The sequence below is a fragment of the Condylura cristata genome, unplaced genomic scaffold, assembly GCF_000260355.1.
Source record: "Condylura cristata isolate star-nosed mole 26May11 unplaced genomic scaffold, ConCri1.0 scaffold00017, whole genome shotgun sequence".
Taxonomy (NCBI): Eukaryota; Metazoa; Chordata; class Mammalia; order Eulipotyphla; family Talpidae; genus Condylura; species Condylura cristata.
This window is the reverse complement of record NW_004567118.1, coordinates 3065437-3086088: the sequence shown is the minus strand read 5'-3', so window position 1 is coordinate 3086088 and position 20652 is coordinate 3065437. Positions and strand designations below refer to the sequence as shown.

At 49.7% G+C, this 20652-nt stretch overlaps 2 protein-coding genes across 6 annotated transcripts in view; one reads left to right on the top strand and one right to left on the bottom strand.

The window, feature by feature from the left end:
* The window catches only part of LOC101632503 (signal transducer and activator of transcription 5A), an 18389-nt gene extending 15984 nt beyond the window's left edge, over window positions 1-2405 (top strand). For both annotated transcript variants that reach the window (XM_012726543.1, XM_004684170.2), the window contains exons 18-19: window positions 182-289; window positions 1051-2405. In XM_012726543.1, coding sequence (XP_012581997.1) covers window positions 182-289; window positions 1051-1213 — 271 coding nt within the window. In that variant the 3' untranslated portion in view covers window positions 1214-2405. The remainder of the gene's footprint in view (window positions 1-181; window positions 290-1050) is intronic.
* A 1406-nt stretch (window positions 2406-3811) lies between these two features.
* The window catches only part of STAT3 (signal transducer and activator of transcription 3 (acute-phase response factor)), a 52937-nt gene continuing 36096 nt past the window's right edge, over window positions 3812-20652 (bottom strand). Inside the window, exons 9-24 of one of the 4 annotated variants that reach the window (XM_004684164.2) lie at window positions 20250-20408; window positions 20019-20111; window positions 18827-18886; window positions 15256-15285; window positions 15065-15158; window positions 14929-14976; window positions 12717-12800; window positions 11636-11734; window positions 11387-11522; window positions 10655-10707; window positions 10380-10474; window positions 10137-10276; window positions 9425-9637; window positions 6615-6657; window positions 6220-6332; window positions 3812-5625 (exon numbers count right to left, since the gene is read on the bottom strand). In XM_004684164.2, the coding sequence (XP_004684221.1) occupies window positions 5570-5625; window positions 6220-6332; window positions 6615-6657; window positions 9425-9637; window positions 10137-10276; window positions 10380-10474; window positions 10655-10707; window positions 11387-11522; window positions 11636-11734; window positions 12717-12800; window positions 14929-14976; window positions 15065-15158; window positions 15256-15285; window positions 18827-18886; window positions 20019-20111; window positions 20250-20408 (1516 nt within the window). In that variant the 3' untranslated portion in view covers window positions 3812-5569. The remainder of the gene's footprint in view (window positions 5626-6219; window positions 6333-6614; window positions 6658-9424; window positions 9638-10136; window positions 10277-10379; window positions 10475-10654; window positions 10708-11386; window positions 11523-11635; window positions 11735-12716; window positions 12801-14928; window positions 14977-15064; window positions 15159-15255; window positions 15286-18826; window positions 18887-20018; window positions 20112-20249; window positions 20409-20652) is intronic. The other 3 variants (XM_004684167.2, XM_012726363.1, XM_012726364.1) reach the window with 3 other exon arrangements.

Here is a 20652-nt window from a genome sequence, read left to right as displayed (position 1 = left end):
CCCCGGGGCGGGACTGGCTGGTCTTGAGGGGCTGGCACCCAGGGCCCCTTCTGGCTGCGGGAACCCCAGATCCAGTGGGGGGCTCTGTCCTGCTACACCCGACACAGGCACAGTGAGGCCCTCTGAGCCCTCCCGGGGGGCTGCTCCCCAGGCGCTGAGGCCCCGCTCTGCGCCTCTGCAGGTTTGTAAACGCCTCTTCGGACTCTGCGGGGGGCAGCGCCACCTACATGGACCAGGCCCCCTCCCCAGCCGTGTGCAACCAGCCTCACTTTAACATGTACCCACAAAAGTAGGTGTTCTCCTGGGGCTGGGGGGGGGAGGGGCCTGGCCTCAGGCGGGAAGCCAGGGGGGTGTGGACAAAGGGATCCCGAGCTGCCGTGGGCCAGAGACCACACCTGCCTTACGGGATCGGGGTCTGTTTGAAGCGAGACAGTACAGCACGTAGCACAGGTGGGATGGGGTGGCTGTCCCTACGCATTGTTGTAAACGGGGCATCAATGGCTCCTCTCTGGAACCCCCACGGTAGGAAATCCTCTCCTGAAGTCTGGGTGCCTGAGAAACCCAGCCTCAGTGGGATGACCACAGCCTTGGAGGCATGGCCTGGAGTTCCCATCTGGACAGCCCCTGCGGCCAGAGGCCCTTAGCAAGTACCCTAACATGGCCGAGCCTCAGCTCCCCCCTGCAAAGTGGAGTACATTCCTGCCTCACAGGTGTCTGTGAGAATGGGAGGGGCCGAGGCCCAGCTGTGGTAGGGACTCAGGGAATGGGACCTAGGATTTTACAGGACAGCGTCACAGGTGGGCCGGGGTCAGGACCCAGCCACCTGGCCTCATGGGTGAGGACAGGAGAAGGCCCGAGGTCCCTCCCTGAGTTCCCTGCGGCCCCTCTGTGACGTGGCGGGGGATGGGCTGGAACGGGGCTGTCTCCCAGAGAGCAGAGACTGCCATGGCGTGGGGGCCTGCGGGAGCTTGTCCCGTCCCCATGAGGCTTTGGGTCGAGTGGGAGGAGGCTGGGGACTGGGAAGCACTGCAACCACCCTCCCTCTACCAGCCCTGACCCGGTCCTGGACCAAGATGGAGACTTCGACCTGGATGAGACCATGGACGTGGCACGCCACGTGGAGGAACTCCTGCGCCGCCCGATAGAAAGCCTGGACCCCCGCCTGTCCCCGCCCGCTGGTCTCTTCACCTCTGCCAGAGGCTCGCTGTCTTGAATGTTTGACTCCCACACTTCTCCTGGGAAATAATACTCAACGCGAAGGGTGCGGGTTCATCATGGTCTAAGCATTGCTATGCACGGAGGTGTCGTCCGCCAGCAGTGATGCGCGCCTGTGTGTGTGTGTGTGTGTGTGTGTGTGTGCAGTGGGTACGCCAGGTGTGGCTGCAGCAGCCAGGGCCGCCTCTGCCCCAGAACCAGGCCGCCCAGAAGTCCACAGGACCTGCCTCTGGGCGGGAGAGATGGTGCTGCCCCTGCCGTTGCAAGACCTCACCGGCGCCAGCCTACTCCTGCCAGGGCTTCTGTCTGTCAGCCGCTATTTGAATGACATGATTCAAGGGATGAAGACAGGCAGCATCTCTGAGCTTAAGATTCCTCCTGAGTTAGCAGCTTTGCCTCCCAGATGTGTGTGTGTGCATGTGCATTACCCGTGTGCAGCTGGCCCCGAGCACGCGTCTATTGATTCTTTCCCTCAGGAGGAAGGCGGGGGTTGAGTTTTGAGGAGCATGTACTTTAATGAATATGGACTCCGCTCTTTGTGAACTGGGAGCTCATCTAGGCCAAGGCCATGCCTTTAATACAGCAGAAGTGGATGACCTGAGTCTGCTGGTCACAGTAACTCTGGAGTATGGAGAATTTTTGGCCTCTGAGTTCTGGCCAGGGGTTGGGCTTCAGACCCATGAGGCCGCTGCCCATGTTAGTGCCATCTCTTTCCACCCACCCCCTCCCCACCACCCAACGCCACACTGCTTCCTTGCCTGTGTTTGTACCCTTGCTTACGGGAGAGAAGGTAAGGCCTGGTCAAGGGTACAGTGAATGAACAGGGGCCCAAGACGTGTGAGGTGAGCCCCTTCCTTCCTGGAAAAAAGCTGCAACGAGAGACCAGCGGCCCATCTGCCACTGGCTGGGAATCGAGTGAGGGGTGAAAGCTGGTTCTGTTCCACTCTGGGAGGTAGAACCTGAACCAGGCCTCACTGCAGCTGATCGCTGGCTGTGGCCGGAGGCCTGGCCCCTCCCTCTCAGACTAGGACACCCAGCCCAGGGCGGCCAGCTGATGTGGGGAATGGGTCCCAGGTCTAAACATCTCTGAAGGAACATGGGGACCAGAGGGATCCTTTTGTATTTTGTACATAGGCCACACATTTGTGTGAACAGTGTTTTTGAATAAAAAAAAAATTTTCATAAATCTACTGGCCTGACTGCTGGTTTGGGGAGCTGGTGGCAGTCTCCCTGGATAATGGGGCCCCCCAGCTCTTGGACTCATCTGCGTGGCTAATGCCGTCATGTGTAGCCTAAAGCTACAAATCTCTTTTCTGTGGTTTTGAGGGTGCCAACCACTCCTGGAATACTGTCAGCGTTTCTCAGAAGATGCGAGAACTAGGTCTTGAGAAAAGAGCAGGAATTACTGGGTGGGGTGGGCAGGGCAAGTGGGAAGAGCTGTGGCCTGGGCCTCTCCTTCCCAGCCACTGCTCTCCTGATCTGGAAGCCCGAGACCCAGGTGGTGCCAAGATGCTTCTGGGCCCTTCTCTTTCCAGCCCTCCAGGGCGGGCCAGTGTGGGGGGCTCAGCAGCCCTCCACCCCGCTGCTTCCCAGACACCAGCAGATGGCACCATCCTACTGCCTCTGCCTTTGCAAAAGGCCTGCCTGGGGTCAGGAGAGCCGCTGCAGTGAAGGCAGCCTGCCCATTTGGACATCAAGGTGTCCAGAGACCAGGGGTCCCCGGCAGGGGGGTGGTGGGGAGCAGGAACCTGCTACGGCGTTCCTGTCAGAGCTCAGCAAGGGAAGGAGGGCCTGCAGCCTGCCCCAGGCAGGCACAGGGGCCCAAAGTGAGGGCTGGCAGGGGTGGCGGGTGTGAGTGGGCTGCCTGAGTGACTAATCTCCCCTTCCATCTCTGCAGGGGGAGGCACTGGTATCGTGTTCACACACTGGCTGGGTCTCTCCATGGTGCTTAGCGAGAGGGGAGGGGGCAGGGAGCGTGCCACCGAGTGGGCGCTGATGTCTGGATTATCATCACCCGCTTCCAGAGCTGCAGCCGGAGCAGCCAGTTAAGTGTTTACATTTGTCTGCACTGAGTGAACTGAAGAGAAAGTGATAATGAAGCCAACTGTAGAAGGGGCGGCCTGGGGGGTGGGGTGGGAGTATCTACACCCAACCCCCCTTAGGTAGCTTATCTAGCCCCAAACAGGACCCAGCAGCTTGCAAAGGCCCCAGAGGAAGGAGGTGGAGGCTGGCAGTTAACTTAAAGTTGGGGCGTGCTCAGCGCCCGGGAGATGGGTCTGCACCAAAGGAGAGGCCAAGGTGATAGCCCAGGAGTGGGGACAGCCACCTCTTCAACCTCCAGCTGGCCTGTAGGTCAGCCCCTAGGAACTGAAGCCAGGACAAAGACAAAGGACAGATTAGCCACATTGTCAGGTGGTTGCTATATAATTTTTATTTCTGGAAGTTTAAAGTAGATACAGCAATATACAAAAAAAAAATCAAAACCCCACAATAATATAAATTTTTACATGACGTATACAGTGGAATTTGAGTGCAGTGGCTACGACGGCAGCTCCCAGACCACTGTGTAGGTAGGTAGGTTAAGCGATCATGGGAGCCCCTTGGCTGGGCAGGGGAGGGGAGACAGTGGGAAGAAAGCTTTGGGCAGGTCCTGGAGAACTCTGTTCTTTAAGGGAGGGGCCAGAACAAGTCTCAGCTGCTCTCAGAACCTTTGCTACAATCAGTTAAAATCAGTTACACATGCTACCTAAAAGTCTGGAACTTCTCAGTATCGGCTCCAGAGAAGCCCGGATCCTCGTCCCAGGCCCTTACAACCTAACTAACCTTCGCTCAGTTTATGTTAAGCTTATAGTGAACAGGAGCGTGTCTCTGGGGAAGGGAGCCCTGGACATCAGCCACCCGCAAAGGAGGCAGGACGGCCTTGCTAGTCTTGGAGAGAAGGTCCTCACCCCTTCACTCAAACTCACTATACTGGGGGTAAGAAATCACTCCACCTTCAAGTCTGATGGAGAGAGCAAGGTGGTGCTGCACCTAGGTGTGCCTGTCTGAGCAGGTCCCAGCATCAGCGACCACCCTGCCCGTGGCTAAGCATTCCAGAACACAGTAAAGGCCGGCTGTTCTGCTTCATCCTGGGGCCCCGATGGGAAGCAGTCCCCGGCTTAGGGGAGAGGCCAGCGACTCACAGGAGGGACAGACCTTGAGTTTACCAGAGAGCCTTTGCTCCTGGGCTAACCAAGTGAAGAGGTGGTTACAGGTGCCAGGGGAAGTCACCAAGACACTGGGGTAAGAACCATATTCCCTGAGCTCAACTAGACTCTCAGCTGGGGCTCCATAGTCTGGGTCAGGTTCCACCTGTAACTCTCCCCCTTACTCCAGGAGGTCTTGAGACCTGAATTCCTAAAGCAAACAGGACAAAGGGCCTTTAGACACTAAAGGAAACATGCCATTGGGGGTTAGGGGTGGGGACGGCAGGTGGGCTGGGGGAAAGGAAGGATCATCCCGTCCCTTTTAAGGCACCCAGTTAACAACCCAGGCTCTGAAACAGGAGCTAAGGTCCGGGGGAAGGGAGTGTGGCTGCAAGACGCCACCCCCACCAGCCTTACCTACTCACAGGCCCGCAGCATTCAAGGGGAAATAGCTCTGCTTCTTAAAAAAGTCTAGAATGTTTAGGTTCTCCTTAAGCCTTCCTATTTTTAAACCAAAGGCCAAACCTCAGATGTCTGTAAGGGCTGGATCTGAAGCCCATTTCAGGCTTTACATAAATGATGAGCCTGAAGAAAGCTGAATGCCTAAAGCACCAAGGAGGCTGTTAACTGAGTTTTCTTAAATACAGAAAAGGCTAGGCCGATACAGTGTTTTTAGCCCTTAATTTTTTTTTTTTTTTTTAATTTAAAAGAAACCTAAGGGCTGTGAAAGTTCTACCTTCTATTTGGACATTAGCGAGGTTGAAAGTGCAATGCCAGGAGAATGCAGCTAGAGGCAGCCTGTGGCATTCGCTTACCGAAGGCGAGGGGCGTGGCTGGCACGAGGCACTTGTCTAACAGAAAGCCGCTGAGAAAGGAGGGCTGGGGGGCGGGACATTTCCTTTCTCTCCCTCTTGCTGCCGCTTCCACATCCCCCATCACAGTCTCAGAGTTCGCATCCTTATTCACATCAGATAAAAGCGTATCACCCACATTCACTCATTTCTCTATTTAAAAAAGTGCCCAGATTGTTCAAAGATAGCAGAAGTAAGAGATTAAAAAAAATCTGGAACCACAAAGTCAGGCGCTTCAGATGGTCTGGGGTGTGGCCGGCTGAGGGTGGTGGGCACCGGCAGGTGCCGCCGTCCTCCTGCAGCTTCCGTCCTGGCTCCTCACATGGGGGAGGTGGCACACTCCGAGGTCAACTCCATGTCGAAGGTGAGGGACTCTGGAGGACAGAGGGGTTGGTCAGTTGCCAGATGCCAACATCTAGCAGGACCCGTGCCCCTGCCTTGTAGAGAACAGAGGCTCAGGCCGCCACCGGGTCTCCTGTGCCAAGACGGCCGGCTGGGGTCATCCGGCTCACTGTCCTCCCTCCAGGGTCTTTCCAGTCTCTTTCCTGCCTGAGTCCATTCCCCACTGGGCCGTGTGAGGAAGCACTGAGGTGCCCTAAGGAAGCTCTGCGGCAGCCCCGGCCACAGGTAGCTGCTGAGCACCTGAAATGAGGCCACAGCATAGACAGGCGGCCCCGTAAGACACTGGCAGATGCCAAAGATTAAGTACGAAAAATGTCAATACTTTTCTCTTACACGTTGAGATGACAGGACTTCAAATGTACTGGGGTAGAGAAAACACACTATTGAGATGATCTTCACCCGTTTCTCTGCACGGTTTTTAACTAGAAATGTACAGTACACTTGGCCTCGAGAGACACTGCTTCTGGAGCGAAATATTCTAGAACCTCCTCCTACCAACCCATGTGACAGCTCTGGGCCCTGGACACATCACAGCAAGGGACAGAATGTGCCGACCAAACACTCACCGAACTGCCCTCCTGCTGAGGGTTCTGCACCTTCACCATTATTTCCAAACTGCATCAATGAATCTAAAGTGCGGGGGGACATCGGCAGGTCAATGGTATTGCTGCAGGTCGTTCTGTAGGAAAGGGGAGCAGCAGGAGGGGAGAGGGCCGGGTTGACAAGACACAATGGAGGAAAAAAAAAAAACAAAAACAAAACACACACACACAAGGCATCAAACTCTGGTCTCCCAACAGAAAAGTAAAAGCTCAAGCTTTTTCAACAAACAAGGTCATTTGAGTGCTAAACACAGCCCAGGGCCTCCAACCCTTCACAGGGTCACGCTCACCCCACGCTACTCCCGGGGGTCACTGAGGATGTTAGAAATGAAGGCAAAACTGGAAAGGAAGCCACTTACGGTGTCACACAGATAAACTTGGTCTTCAGGTACGGGGCAGCACCTGGGAAGAAGAACAGCCGGGCTATGGTTACAACCCCCTCCGCCGGGCAGGAGGGGACCTGCGGCCTTACCAGGCCAACATGAAACCCACCCTGTGCTCGCATGCACATATAAGGTTGACATTCTGGGGCTTGCAGCTTGGGGGGTCGGTTCTTTCCGCCAAGGTCTCCTGAATTCAGACTCCCAGGTACCCATGTCCCACCTGAGACAGTGCCAGCGGGCGTGCATTTCCCCTAGATTACGCAAATGTTTCATGGGCCTGGGTGCTCTCTGAGGAGCTTGTGCCACCCCGTCAGCCTGGTCGAGTCTCCATCCTGTCTCTCAGCAAGCTCGTCTGCCTGCCGGGCCAGAGCCTGTGCTGTCTGGGCTCAGACTCCTGTGCCCCCAAGACCTTAAGACAATGTGGGAACTGCTGCCTGGTCGTTCCTAAGCCACAGATCTCACCCTCCATGCCTATCAGCACTGGTCTGCTTCTAGTACATTCTGAGGCATGGTATTGAGTAACCACACATTGAGTAACTATATCACACAAGAAGCAGCCTCTAAATATGGGGTACATGTCTTGGGATGAGGTATAGTCGCCTCTGGGCTGAAAATAGGTACAGGTCTTGTGCCTTCAGCAGCGAAGGGGCAGGGGGTGGGGGAGCCAAGGGCTGACATATTAAAGGGCAGGGGGACAGGCCCACTGTCTAGGGTCTCTGCCATTTATGATTCCCGCTTTATCGGTAGCATTGTAAAGACTGGAATACAAGAATTTTATCCGCTAAGTGCTTACTCCAAGGCCAAGGTGACTGGGAGACACTGCCATGAAATAGGGGGTATTTGGGTGAACAAATCACCTAGGGCTGGGGAGCAGTGGGGCACACCCTGAGAAGCACAGCTATAAAGGATGGTGCTTATGAAGAAGCTGGGGGTTCAGAATGTATGATGACAACCTGAGAAAAGCCAGTGCCAAGCATAAGGTGCCCTACGTTGCCACCTGGGCTTATTTTGTCATTTAAATGTCATTCAGTGTCAAACGTATAGAAGTTACATGCCAAAAAGGTCCTCTAAATCTAACTATTTTGCCCCAGACCTAAGAGGAGCCGATATCCCTGAGAGAATGTTTAATTCCCCAGTAATCAAGGTAGCTGAGAAAAACAGCTTCAGTCATGGATGGAACCTAAAGCCCAAGGAGAACAGAGATGCTGTGCCAACTTACGGCTCCACAGAAGGAGGGAAATGTACTGATCCAGCATGTAAGCTATTGGATTTGTCACTTCTCAGAAGGGAATTTCTCCCTCAAGTCATAAGGAAACACTGTGTGGGCTTCCGTGGAGAAGTAAGGCAGGAAGAGAACTGGGAAGACACGCTATCTCTAGGGGACAATAGCTTTGAGGTGGAAACAGTTGCAGATCATCTCCCCAAGGACGCCTGGGGGTGCCACCCCTTTCTCACCCTCCCCCCCCCCACCCCCGGCACACCCAGCTAACTGCTCAGTGTCCACATCTTACTCTGGCCTCTCTAAGAGGCAGGCAAAGCTCTGAAGTTATTAGAGCCTTTCTGGCAGTTGGCCTCTCACCCCTGAGAGGTGAGAGGTCTCCAGGCAGGAAAGGCTCTTGTCTCTGGTCACACAGGCGGGGTGATGGCAACAGAGGCCACAGCCTCAGATTGGGAAACTAGATCTTGAAAGCAAAACTAGTCAAAGGCCCGGCACTTGGACTTGAATGTCCTCGGCAGAAGGAACAGAGAGCAGTGTGACAGGCTGATAAACAGATCTCCTAACTGAAGCTTGCCGTGGAAGGAGAGATAAGCAGCAGACAGGAAATGAGAGTGAAGCTCTCCCCGGTATGAACTGAATGCAAAACCAGAACAAAGAAGAAAGTCAATTGTCAAGTAACTCGAAGCCCAAGACCTATTTGTTCCATCCCAAAAAAATCCTTCGGGGGAATTCCTAAGAAAGAGCAGGAGGGAAGTTGGGCTCACGCCGGAGCGATCTGTACAGTTTTAAAAAATGCAACAGAGGGAAGGTAACCTCAAAGGAGTGCTTTAAAGAGGATTAAGAAAGTCAAGTGCAAACTGAGGATGGCAAATCAGAGCCTCCTCATGGATCTGGACGGAGAACCTGAGCATCAGAGCAGCAAGTGCTGGTGGGAGCAGACCAGACAGCCCAGTCCTCTGGGCCGGGGCCAGCCCTGCAGAGGAAATGTCTAGTGGAAACATACACCTTACACAAACACCTAAGCACACACACATTAACAACTTCTTTCCCATGGCTGCGCTTCCTCATGGCCAACCCCTGCCCAGCGGTTACCGCCTTCCCCTTCGTGCCCACTCTCCCCACTCTGCTCCGAAACCATGTGCCAGCGCTGCTGACACTCATTTCCTCCAGAGACCTTTCTTCGTCCCACTCGCCGCTGCCTTCATTGTTTGGTGATGGGGAGAGGAAGCACTCTAGACTGAAGTCTGAGTTATAAACCTTCCAGCGTCTGTGACGTCAGAAGCGCCGTGCTGCTCGGGCCCTAGCCACGGGAGAATGTTTTCTCTTTGCGATGTGCCAGGTGTGTTTTGGGGGTGTGTGTGCAGTTCCCCCTTTGTACAGGTGTGCTCCCTGTGGGGCAGACTGCTCCTTTCTTCACCCTCATCGACCCCTTGCAAAGCGGGGCTCGGCCCTGGGAAAGGAGTACAGCCCAGTGGGTCGTGCAGGCTTCTACCTGTACGTCCTCCGAGGACCCTGTGATTTCCCACGTTTCCCCCGAATGCAGCGCCTGACGTGGAAAATCAACAACTACCTGGGTCTGCTTCAGGGTGCTCCTGGCTCTCTGGCCGACAGTACTTTCCGAATGCCTCCTCCTTAGGAATGTCGGGGTAGAGGTAGACCAACGGAGACACCAGGATATTGGTGGCGTCCATGATCTTATAGCCCATGATGATTTCCGCGAATGACATGCTGTTCAGCTGCTGCTTGGTGTATGGCTCCACGGACTGGATCTGAGTCTTACCTGTCGTGCGGCATGGGAAGGAGAGTGGATGGAGCCTGTGGCTAGAAATCTCAGAGCAAGCCCCCTGATTTATGTTCCTCAGGAGGTAAGGACTTATGTCAAGCAGGCGCTTGAGGCGCTGAATATGATGCCTGGTCACCTAGTACTGTGGAAATACCCAGACAGCATCTGGAGAGGCTATCCAGGGGATTTACAGGCAAAGACTCCAGTAACTACTTGCATAATGGGTATTAACAGTGTAGGTGTAAAAGAAGGTGGGGAAAAGAATTTAAGTGGTAATTTTCTAGGCAAAGAGCCCCTGGAGCAAGCAAAACAAAATTGGCACACCAATGCTTCAGCAGGAAGGAATTAGAGCGAAGTCACTCAAACATGTATTAGAAGTCCCAGGAGGGGGTGCAGTGCCAGCCCTCGCCACTAGGGGGAAGCAGGTGCTCGTGGCTAGTAGTGGCCTTGGCAGCAGCAATTGCCGCCAGGTGGGGCGGGTGAGAACCCAGCTTACCACTGATGTCCTTCTCCACCCAAGTGAAGGTGACGCCCCCTTCTTTGCTGCTTTCACTGAATCTCAGCAGGAAGGTTCCTGGGGGCTTGGTGCTCAAGATGGCCCGTTCTCGCTCCTTACTGATAAAGCCCATTATATACCTGGAACCAAAAAGAAATACATGGTTTGGTCTGAGAAGGCCCCCTACACCTGGCCTGCTGAGAGAGCAGATGACTTGTTGCAGACACAAGAGGGCCAACCTACCCTTCATTCCAGAGGGCCAGGATGTATTTTTTCACAAGGTCTATGATATTGTCCAGCCACACCCAGAAGGAAAAGCCCTTGCCAGCCATGTTTTCCTGCAGAAAAGAGTAAAGGAAAAGGCAAGTTTACCTCCATCTCAGCCTCAACTTTCCTAGGGGCCCGGTGCCACTGTCAACCGTTAGGCGCAGGCCTCAGTCCAGGGCGTTCAGGTGAGCACGCCCTCCCGCTCCCATGCCTAAGAAGTGGCCCAGGAGTTAACAAGATTGATTGCTTACTTTGCAAAATTTAGCCCACGTGATCTGACACCCAGAATAGTTAACGCCAGGTCCTGAAGGAAGAAAAAAGCGGTATCATTTTCGGCTCTGAATCAAGCCTTAGTTCTTAAAGCAGAACATACTCATACTCATCTGTTCCAGAATGGGCCAAAGAATGATGGGTTGTCTGAATTTGCAGGCTGTCACTGCTGTGTATATACACGTGTACCCCACCCTACATTCTGACCCCTGCCAGCTGCTCAGCCCAGCAGAGGTGGGCGGATGTCTTCAGGAAATCCCCACAGCCTCTTCCCACCTCATATCCAGGGAGCAGCTGCACCCTGGGCCACAGGTGTTGGGGTCACACCTGGTGGCACCACAGGATATAAATGATTCTACTGAACTTTATTTTTTTTCCTAGGGGAAAAGTTAAAAACAAGTCTACAGTTTACTGAAGCAAATTTATAGATATAGGTGTCAAGCCTCCACCTCTATCATCTTAATATGCACCTAAAATAACTTGCTAAGGTTAGTAAGTGGCTAGAAGTGTCAAAAAACAGTGCCCTGAAGGGGAGAGGGGACGTAGCACTTCCCCACCAGGTGCAAACTTCCTCTGCATCCCCACAGCCCCCCACCCGCTTCACCACCCCAGCATCCTAAATGCTCAGCAGATATCCCTGAATGAATAGCCCCATAGGCCAGGCCAGATTCCTTCTCTGAAGAGGACAGAAGAGGGAGAGGTAAACTGCCCACCTAGAAGTTTCTCAGCCAGCGTGGACAACTGCTCAATGCTCAGCCCTCGCTTTGTGGTGGAGGAGAACTGCCAGCTCAGCACCTCAGCTACTTGATCCCAGGTGCCAATTGGGGGCTTGGTGAAAAAGTTGACATTCTATTAAAAAGAACACATTTGCATGTTTAGATGGAGGGCCAGGGCTTAATGAGCTTCCCAGCTGCATGACCACCTCTGGGCACCCAGAAGTCTCAAGAGGACAGGCCACTCACCTTGGGGTTGTTGGTCAGCATGTTATACCACAGGATCGATGCCCAGGCATTTGGCATCTGGCAGATGTTGGAGATCACCACAACTGGCAAGGAGTGGGTCTGTGAAGTAAGTGGGGATGAGCTGGAGAGACAGAGCACCCTTGTGGCCCCCAAGAACCTTCACCCATCTCTTGCATGGTTCAGAATAAGGACACAGAGAGAACTACCCTACTGCCCATTCTCAAGCGGAGAGGGGCCGAGTCACCAGGAGAGACATGCCACGCTGGGGCGGGGGCTCAGGGCTGTCTGCCCATCGCTAGGTGCCTGTAACACCTGACTTGCCCAAAGATGGATTCACAAGGCACCGATCCCCCACCCCACCTTGTAAAACCGAAGGCATTCTCCAGGAATCCAAGCTGTGTCTATTTAAAGGCAAAGGTCCTAAACACTAGCACTCCCACTTTGATCTCTTTAAAGATCAACAGTTGGGAAGACAGAATGCATGGTTTTATACACTGAAAACACAGGCGCGTTACAGACTCTTGTCCAAACTTTATAAAGTCAACTATAATCAACTTCTTTAAAAAAAAAAAAAAAAGATTTATTATTTATTTATGCATACTAGAACTGGGGTGTAGGCCAGAGGTGTAGGGGAAGGGGTGTGAGAGGATTCACCAGAGACAGAGCAGGGAGCAGAACAGGTGGATCCGCCGAAATACACTGCTGAGGGGAGCAGTGGGTAGGTCGGGGCCATGTGGGTCACCTCCCTGGCCGGTGATCAACTCAGACCACAGAGGTGGATGATAGCTTGACAGCACTGAGACTTTAACCCTTGTGTCATGGGAAAGGCCCTATAATCAATACTAAATATAATTATTTATCAAGCTGGTTGAAAGTTGAGTACACGTCATTTTAGTACTCAAATAAGACTCTGCTCTTAGATGGATACTAAGGGGTTTTTGCTTAAAAAAAAAAAGAAAGAGACGTATACAGAGCTTCGCCAAGCGTTGGCATTCCACCTTCTGCTATTAAAGGTCCAGCTGGACGTCCCTGCCCTGAGTCACCTTGCATGTAGCTCTACCCTGCCCACGGCGGAACTCACCTCAAGGTCAATCTTGAGGCCTTGGTGATACACCTCAGTCTCAAAGGTGATCAGGTGAAGCTCCTCCGTCACAATCAGGGAGGCCTACAAGAACGAGAACAGCACATGGAGCCAACTGCTCTGGCTGAGGAGAGTGACAGGCCAGGGCCACAGACAGTGCAGGGAGCAGAACACACACCCCGTCCTCTTCAACATGAACACTCATGCTATGACCCTCAACCTGATCGTTGTCTGATGCTATTATGTCACGGGGCCCAGCAGGTCACAAGGCAGAGCACAAAACCATGAACACCTGTGCTCACAGCGCCCAGTTGAGGAAAGACCAGCATTGCGAGCACCCCGGGCCCACCCAGTCCAGCCTCTCTCAGATGTAACCACTGTATTTTGTCTTTCGGATTTACCATTCCTAGTTTTCTTTATCGTCTTGTCACATTTATATTCCTGAACAATATGTGTACAGTTTCATACGTGGTGTCTGTGAAGCTTATACACACGGAGCTATGACTTGGCCGTTCCTCCAGACTCACTTTCCACATCCACATGGTCTGAGCCCTGCGGCTGTCCCTTTTCACAGCTGTGGAGTTCTCCATCCTAAAGGTGGGTGCCTGTTCTACTGTGAATGGCTATGAATACAGGCTGTGTTCAGGCTTACACTGAGGCTGCGGTGACATTTTGTTCATGTCTTCTGACAGAGATTGCAAAGATTTCTTTGCTGTCAAATCGTGGGAGTGGCACTGATGACTTACAGGTATGTTCAATTTTTTTCAAAGATTTATTTATTTATGTATACAGAACTGTGGTACAGGTCAAAGATGCAGAGGGGGTGAGAGGATTCACCAGAGACAAAGTGGGGAGCAGAACAGGCAGACTAGCTAAGTACACTGCTGAGGGGAGCAGCGGGCAGGTCAGGAGAGGTCTGCTGCGCCATGTGGGTCAGCTCCCTGGCCAGGAATCGAACTCACGCTGAGGTGACTGCAGCTAGCTTTGTAATGCTGAGCTTTAACCCGCTGCACCACCAGGGAGAGCCCACAGCTATATTCATTTTTATAATGCCATTGTTAAATGCCAAATGTAGCAATTTATACTTCTATTAGCAATGCAGCACAAGAAATGCCAATGAATTCTCAGAAACAGAGTTCTATCTTATTTTTAAAACATTTTTTTCTGAAAAAGTAATATGTATTCCATTCAGAATGCAAAGATTAGAGATGGTATAGAGTAGCCTCAGAGACAGACAGCAGCTTGAATACATAAGCAGTGTTTGGTATAAATTTGTTAAGATTTAATGCAGTCATGGGGACATAAAACAGTGTGGTATGTTTTTTAAACAAATACACTATTATAATCAAGTTATTCTTGCATTTTGCTTTTTCAAAACAAATAAGCAACATACATTTTTCCATGTCATTGTATATACCCTACACCTCATTCTAACGACTGTCAAGTATTAAAATTCAGTTCATTGTTTGAAAAAGACCTACTATATTTAAGAGAAGAATTAAGTACAGCTCAGAGAAATAACAGAAAAAGTTGGGATGTTACAATTTTTTTAAAAAAAAGATTAAAGCTAGTTTGGGTTGCATTTACCTATTTAAGTTTATTCTTGATACCTAGAACCCATTAACCTGAATCAGTGGAAGGTAGTAGAGAAGAAATAAGGGGGATAAAGAGCAAGACAGGTTTGTTTCTCTCCTTTTTTTTAATCCTTAACTTGGAGTTTAAAAAAAGCTTACTGATTTGCCAATCCTTTATGTAACTGCAATTCTGGGGGCACACCCCACATTCACCAGCCACATTCACAAGCCCCCCTGCTTTCATATAGGGACTCCTATATGTTACTTTTCTAACCAGCTCAGTGAGAAAAGCGGGCCACCAAAACTGGAGCCAAGCAGTGACTGCCAGCAAATGTTGGAAGGGGAATTTGGAAAGCCCCAGGCAAGGTGAAAGCTTTTCTACCAAAGGGGTGTGGGTGATCCAGCATGGGGCTTTCCAGTGCTCCTTAAGATGCGCTGACTCCCAGGACAGCAAGGGTAATGCTCCTGCCCGGGACCTGACCATGTGGCTGTGGCCCTGTGGCCGTGCGACTTCCCTGTGTGACTACAGCTGAGACAGCTGGCTGCCACCTCTATCTGGGCAGTACCGGGGGGGGCCCCTTTTTCTCCCCCCTCAATGAAAACCCTCCCACTTGGCTTTCACTCCCAGCAAAACTTACGTCACAATTGGCTCGGCCCCCGTTACCACATCTTTGCTCTCTCAGGGTCTGGAAGAAAAGCAAAGAGCACCTGTCAGTGACTCCCCTAACCCCTCCCTCTGCCATGTGCATGGAGAAAGGGGGCTTCTCTCCGTACCAAGTGCTTGAATTCTGCGGAGAGGCTGCCGTTGTTGGACTCCTCCATGTTCATCACCTTCGTGTTGGTGCCCAGGATGTTAAATTTCCGGGATCTGAACCAAGGGAGATGGAACAACCACACAGGTGACCAAGAGGCCAGAGGACAGCATTAGGTTAAACAGCATGAGGAAGCCTCCAGGCTGAACTTACCCTCTGAGAGCTGCCACGTCGCCAGAGTCTCTGTTAAAAACACAAATCAGTGTTAATAAACAGGCACCATGTGTCTCCAAGAGTCTACTCTGGCCACCCATTAGTCACGCTGATGGACAAACTATTGTGCTCCTGGGCATTTCTGTAAACACCCTGTACATACTTAAGTCCTAAACATCGTTGGCTGCCTAGCTGACATCTGCTCCCCTTTTACTAGTGGACCCTGATCCAACTAAGGCCCCCTTCCCCGCCCCACCGCCAGGGGATCCTGAGGGTAAAGTCCATAAGCACATGGCAAGGCCCAGCCACAGCACTGGGTGATGAGAACACTGATTTACATGCCTCGAACAGCCTAGGAAGGAACTACATCCCAGGCTGGGTTTAGTCCTGTGGCCTTGAGGGCTATAAACAACCAAGTTGTACCTAGAAGGGAACCACAGAACCAGGTGACAGTCAAAACTGCAGAATTGAAGATTCTGGGCACCTGATGCCATCAGTGAGTCACTGGCTTCACCACCAGGAACAGGCCCTCACTGCACTTCCAGTTATACCGGGTTGCAAATTTCCTATTTCACCCACACTGGGTTTTCTGTAAAGGGTTTACTGTTACCTGTAACTCGGGACAGCCTCTTTGGTACAGCTGGAAAGAATCTTCCTTCCCAGCATGCTGACTACTCTTTTTGAATAAAGAATATTTTATATAGTCACATTTCTCAGTCTTTCCCTTTTCTTTCTTTTTTATTATTTGAGCATTGCTGAAAAAGTCCTTTTCTGGGCCTCTCTGGTGGTGCAGGGGTTAAAATCTCAGCACTATCAAGTGATGGCCAGCCACTGTGGCCTGAGTTCAATGGATCTTGAGCCAGGGGGTGATCCACATGGCACAGCAGACCTCTCCTGTCCAGCCCACTGCTCCCCTCAGCAGTGTATATGTCCCTCGATCCACTTGTTCTGCTCCCCATGCTGTCTCTGGTGAATCCTTTCACAACTCCCCACCTCTAACCTACACCCCAGTTCTTGTATGTATAAATAAATAAAAATAGATCTTTTTAAAAATAAATAAAAAGTCCTTCTCTATCATTATGGATTCACTTATGCTTTCAGAGTTAATAACAGCAACTGTTGATTAAGAAATATGATCCATGTGGGTTTACAGATTAAAACAGATAAATTTTAATCTGTATTTTCCTTTTTAATCTTTTTTGTATTATAACCTAGATGTATAATTGATGAATAATTAACTACACTATTTAAAATGTATGGTCCTATGACTTAATAAATGTGTCTATATACACACATATACACATATGCCAGACACACATGCAAAATCATCAGCACAGTCAGGATAGCGTATCCATCACCCCCAAAGCTTCCCAACACCCACTGGTAATCTATTCCCTGAATCACACCCCACCCCACACCACCCCGTGTCATAGGACAACACTGATCTGCTTTCAGTTACCACAGATTTCTAGAATTTACATAAATGGAAACACAAAATATATATTATTTTTCTTGGTCTGGCTTCTTTTACCCTGCATACTTATACTGATATTTAGTCATGTGTCAACACTCCATTCCAGGATGTTGGTAACATTCTATAGAAAGAAATACACCACCAGCTGTTAGTCCATTTACCTGTTAATGGGCACCTTAACAGGTAAATGTACAACCTTTTGTCTGGAATATGCTTTCACTTCTCTTGGGTTAATTCCTAGGAGTGAAGTGGTTCAGCCACGGGGTAGGAGTGTATTTAACTTTTTTTAAAAATGTATTTATATTACATATATTTTTACATCATCTTTCATTTTTGTACCATGGATCATACGTAACTTTTTACATTTCCAAACTTTTCCAAGTGGTTGTACCATTTTGTCACCTTATACTTCACACTCTCCTATCTTGTTAAATATCTGGACTTCATTCTGATGAGCAGTAAAAAGTAAAACTCTTAATTCCCCAATATCAAGTTGGGCCAACATCACTCACTGTACTGAATGATCTACCCTTTCCTTACTCACTGATTTTTGAGGTCTGATTGTAAACATACATTTCCTTAGAGAAACCTGAAGTCTTCTTTGTGGACTTCAGATTTTGTTTTACTCTCAGTCACTTTATTCCTGCCCTAGTAACACATTCATTTAGTAACTGAAACTTAGTCACACATTTTAATATCTGGCAGAGTAGCTTCCCACATCTTGTAATATTATATTTATAAAAATTATTTTTGCAAAGTGGAATGATGGTGCCAGGCCTGGAGGGAAAGGGAAGTTAAGGGACTTGTTGTTTAATAGATACAGAGTTTCGATTTTGCAAGATGAAAAATTCCCAGAAATTTGTTGCACAACCATGAGAATGTCTTCAACACTACTGACCTGGATACTTAAAAATGATTAAGACCATGAATTTCACCTTAATTTTTTCTACTGTAATTAAAGATAGATGTCTTTTTTGCTATCTTTGTTTTTTTCACCTTAGATACAACTTAAAAATCGAGTCATGGGTTTAAAATCCTTTATGTATTCTGTTTGGTGCTGTATTAACTGGGAAGAATCAGCACCTTTATAACAAACGTCTACAGGCCCTCCCTGGTGGCACAGCGGGTTAGGAGGCAGCACTGCAAGTGACCGCAGCCACTTCAGTGTGAGCTCGATCCCCGCCCCCGAGGTGATCCTCATGGCCGGCAGACCTCTCCTGCCCACTGCTCCCCTCAGCAGTGTACTTTATCCAGCTGCCTGTTCTGCTCCCCGCTCTGTCTCTGGTGAATCCTCTTACCGCCTCTGCACTTCTGGCCTGTACCCCAGTTTTGTATGAATAAATCTTTTAAAATAAAATAAATAAACATCTGCAATCCAGGAATATGATTTGTCTCATCACTTTTCAAAATATCTATTTGGCCTTGAAACTCCCTGGTTTTCTTCAAACAGCTCTCCATTTCTGTCCTACTTGTCATAATATATTTGGTACTTTCATTAGTCATTGTGAAACTCATTTGTTCTATTAGTTTCTAATTGGTTAATTTCAGTACATGGTTGAAGTTACTGACTTTTGCTTATTTATTAAGGCTACTACCTTGCTCAGGCCTGTTATTTCCTTAGAAATTTAGCAATTATTTTCCAGTTCACACTCATGAAAATTCCAGGTAAATATATCACCTAAAAATAAGCATACATTTTCAGTTTTCTAATCTCTTCAAAGGATGTGTTGCTTAATTTTTGAGAAGCACTGTCAGGTTTTGAAAAGTGGTGAGGTATGGAATAAAAAAAAAAAAAGAGTTCATCTTTCCCACATATTGTTTTGGATAATATGCACAAACTACATTTATAAGAAAAAAAAAACTAAAATAAAGAAAAAGAGGGATTCAAGGTCACGACACCTATCACAACTCAGATCTTTGCCACTGTCTTTGTGGTTTGTACAGACACATGATGACAATACACTGCAAGGCTTTTGAAAACTTTTGTTCAAAAAAATGTAAATCTCTGAATGGAGATAAAGCCCCTCAGGTCAAATGACATCTGTCAAGCTTCATTTGCAAAATACTAAAGACAAAGCTAAGATAAGGTGTACTTACTTGTCGATGCACACTTTAATTTTAAGCTGATAATTTAACTCAGGGAATTTGACCAGCAATCTATTTCAAAAAAAAAAAAAGGAAAATAAATTCTGAGCAAAGAAAAACAAAAATCCAGTTTAAGAAAACACCAGCAGGCTCTCCCCAGTTACCATATGGTTAAAAAAAATATAAAATCCAGTAACTCTTGCCTTTTAAAGAGGTAGGGTCCTCTCTGCTGGCGCAGCGGGTTAAAGTACAGCACTATGAAGCTCTCTGCAGCCACTGCAGCTTGAGTTTGATCCCTGGCAAGGGAGCTGACCCACAGGGCCCAGCAGACCTCTCCTATCTCATCCGCTGTTCCCGCCAAAGTGTATTTCAATAGATCCACCTGTTCTGTTCCCCACTCTGTCTCTAATGAATCCTCTTACCCCTCACCCCCTGTACCTCTGGCCTGCATCCCAGTTCTTATATGCATAAATAAATAACTCTTTAAAATAAAAAAGGAGAAAGATAAATCACAGATGCCCCCTCTTACCAGTGCTGTCTCTGATTCTAAGTGGAACATCACCCCTTTAGGATAAAAGATACTAAAACAGAGCCTAAGGAATGTGGACCAAGTTGTGAGAGAGTCATAAAAGGATAATAAATAAAAACCATTGCATGGAAAAGATTAAAGGAATCTTTAATAAGCTGCAGCTGGTATTCTTCCCATTGACCTTGAAACTCAAGAGCACAATGGGTATCTGAAGAGAGAAACTGTATGTGGGCTACCGCAGGGCTACCCCAAAACAGCTGCTCTGGGCCGGCTGTAAAAGGAACACTCACACAGCCCCAGCTCGCACCTGCTCTGTGATCTCTTTCAGTGCCACTAAGTCTTTCCCTTGAAATCCTCAAGGAAATGTCAGCTCAAAGAACATTCAATGACTGGCATGCCTTTGCCTCTTTTGCAGGACTGGCGACACCATGGCCTCAAGCACTAGGCCAGCAAACAGGGATGTGCCTGGCCCACTTCCCAAGCTTTCCCACTCATGAGCTTTTGACGTAAGAATCAAAGGGCAAGCCAGGATCACGCCGCCAAATTCCACCCCACCGCGGTACTGCCCAGAAAGCCTGTGAAGAACCAGCCAGGCCCGCCTCGGTGTCGGGTGAAGAAATGCCTTCGAGAATCGAGAATCGAGCCGCTACCCAGAGAGGAAGCGTGGAGGCCTACCTGACTTTCGTAGTGAACTGCACCCCAGTCTTGATGACCAGCGGCCGGTCGGGATGCATGGGCATGCAGGGCTGCCGCTCCACCACGAAGGCACTGGAGGGGAGAGAAGGGCAGCAGCTCACACACTGGGCGGTGCCCCTGTGTGAAAGCCTCTGAAGCGAGCCAGTTTCTGATGGGAGGCAGGGAAGGGCAGGCAGCACCATGAGGAGGAAGAACGGGATTCTAAGTTACCTTTTCATTAAGTTTCTAAACAGCTCCACGATTCTCTCCTCCAGCATTGGCCGGTGCTGTACAATGGGGTCCCCCTTGTAGGAAACTTTTTGCTGCAACTCCTCCAGCTTCTTAATTTGTTGGCGGGTCTGAAGTTGAGATTCTGCTAATGAGGTTATCCTACCGATAAAAAGCAATGAAGTGATGTGAGTGGGTAAGTGCTCGCAGGAGAGAGCTGGAGAAGGAGAATCTCAGACGTACAGACCACCAGGCAGTCCCCTGCACTCAGAAAGGGGATTTATTTTTTTATTGTGGTAAAACACATAACAAAAATACCATTTCTGTGCATACATCACAGTGTACATTACGTACACTGTGGCATTATGTAAGAAGTGGGGAATTGATTTTGTGGGTTTTTTTTTTT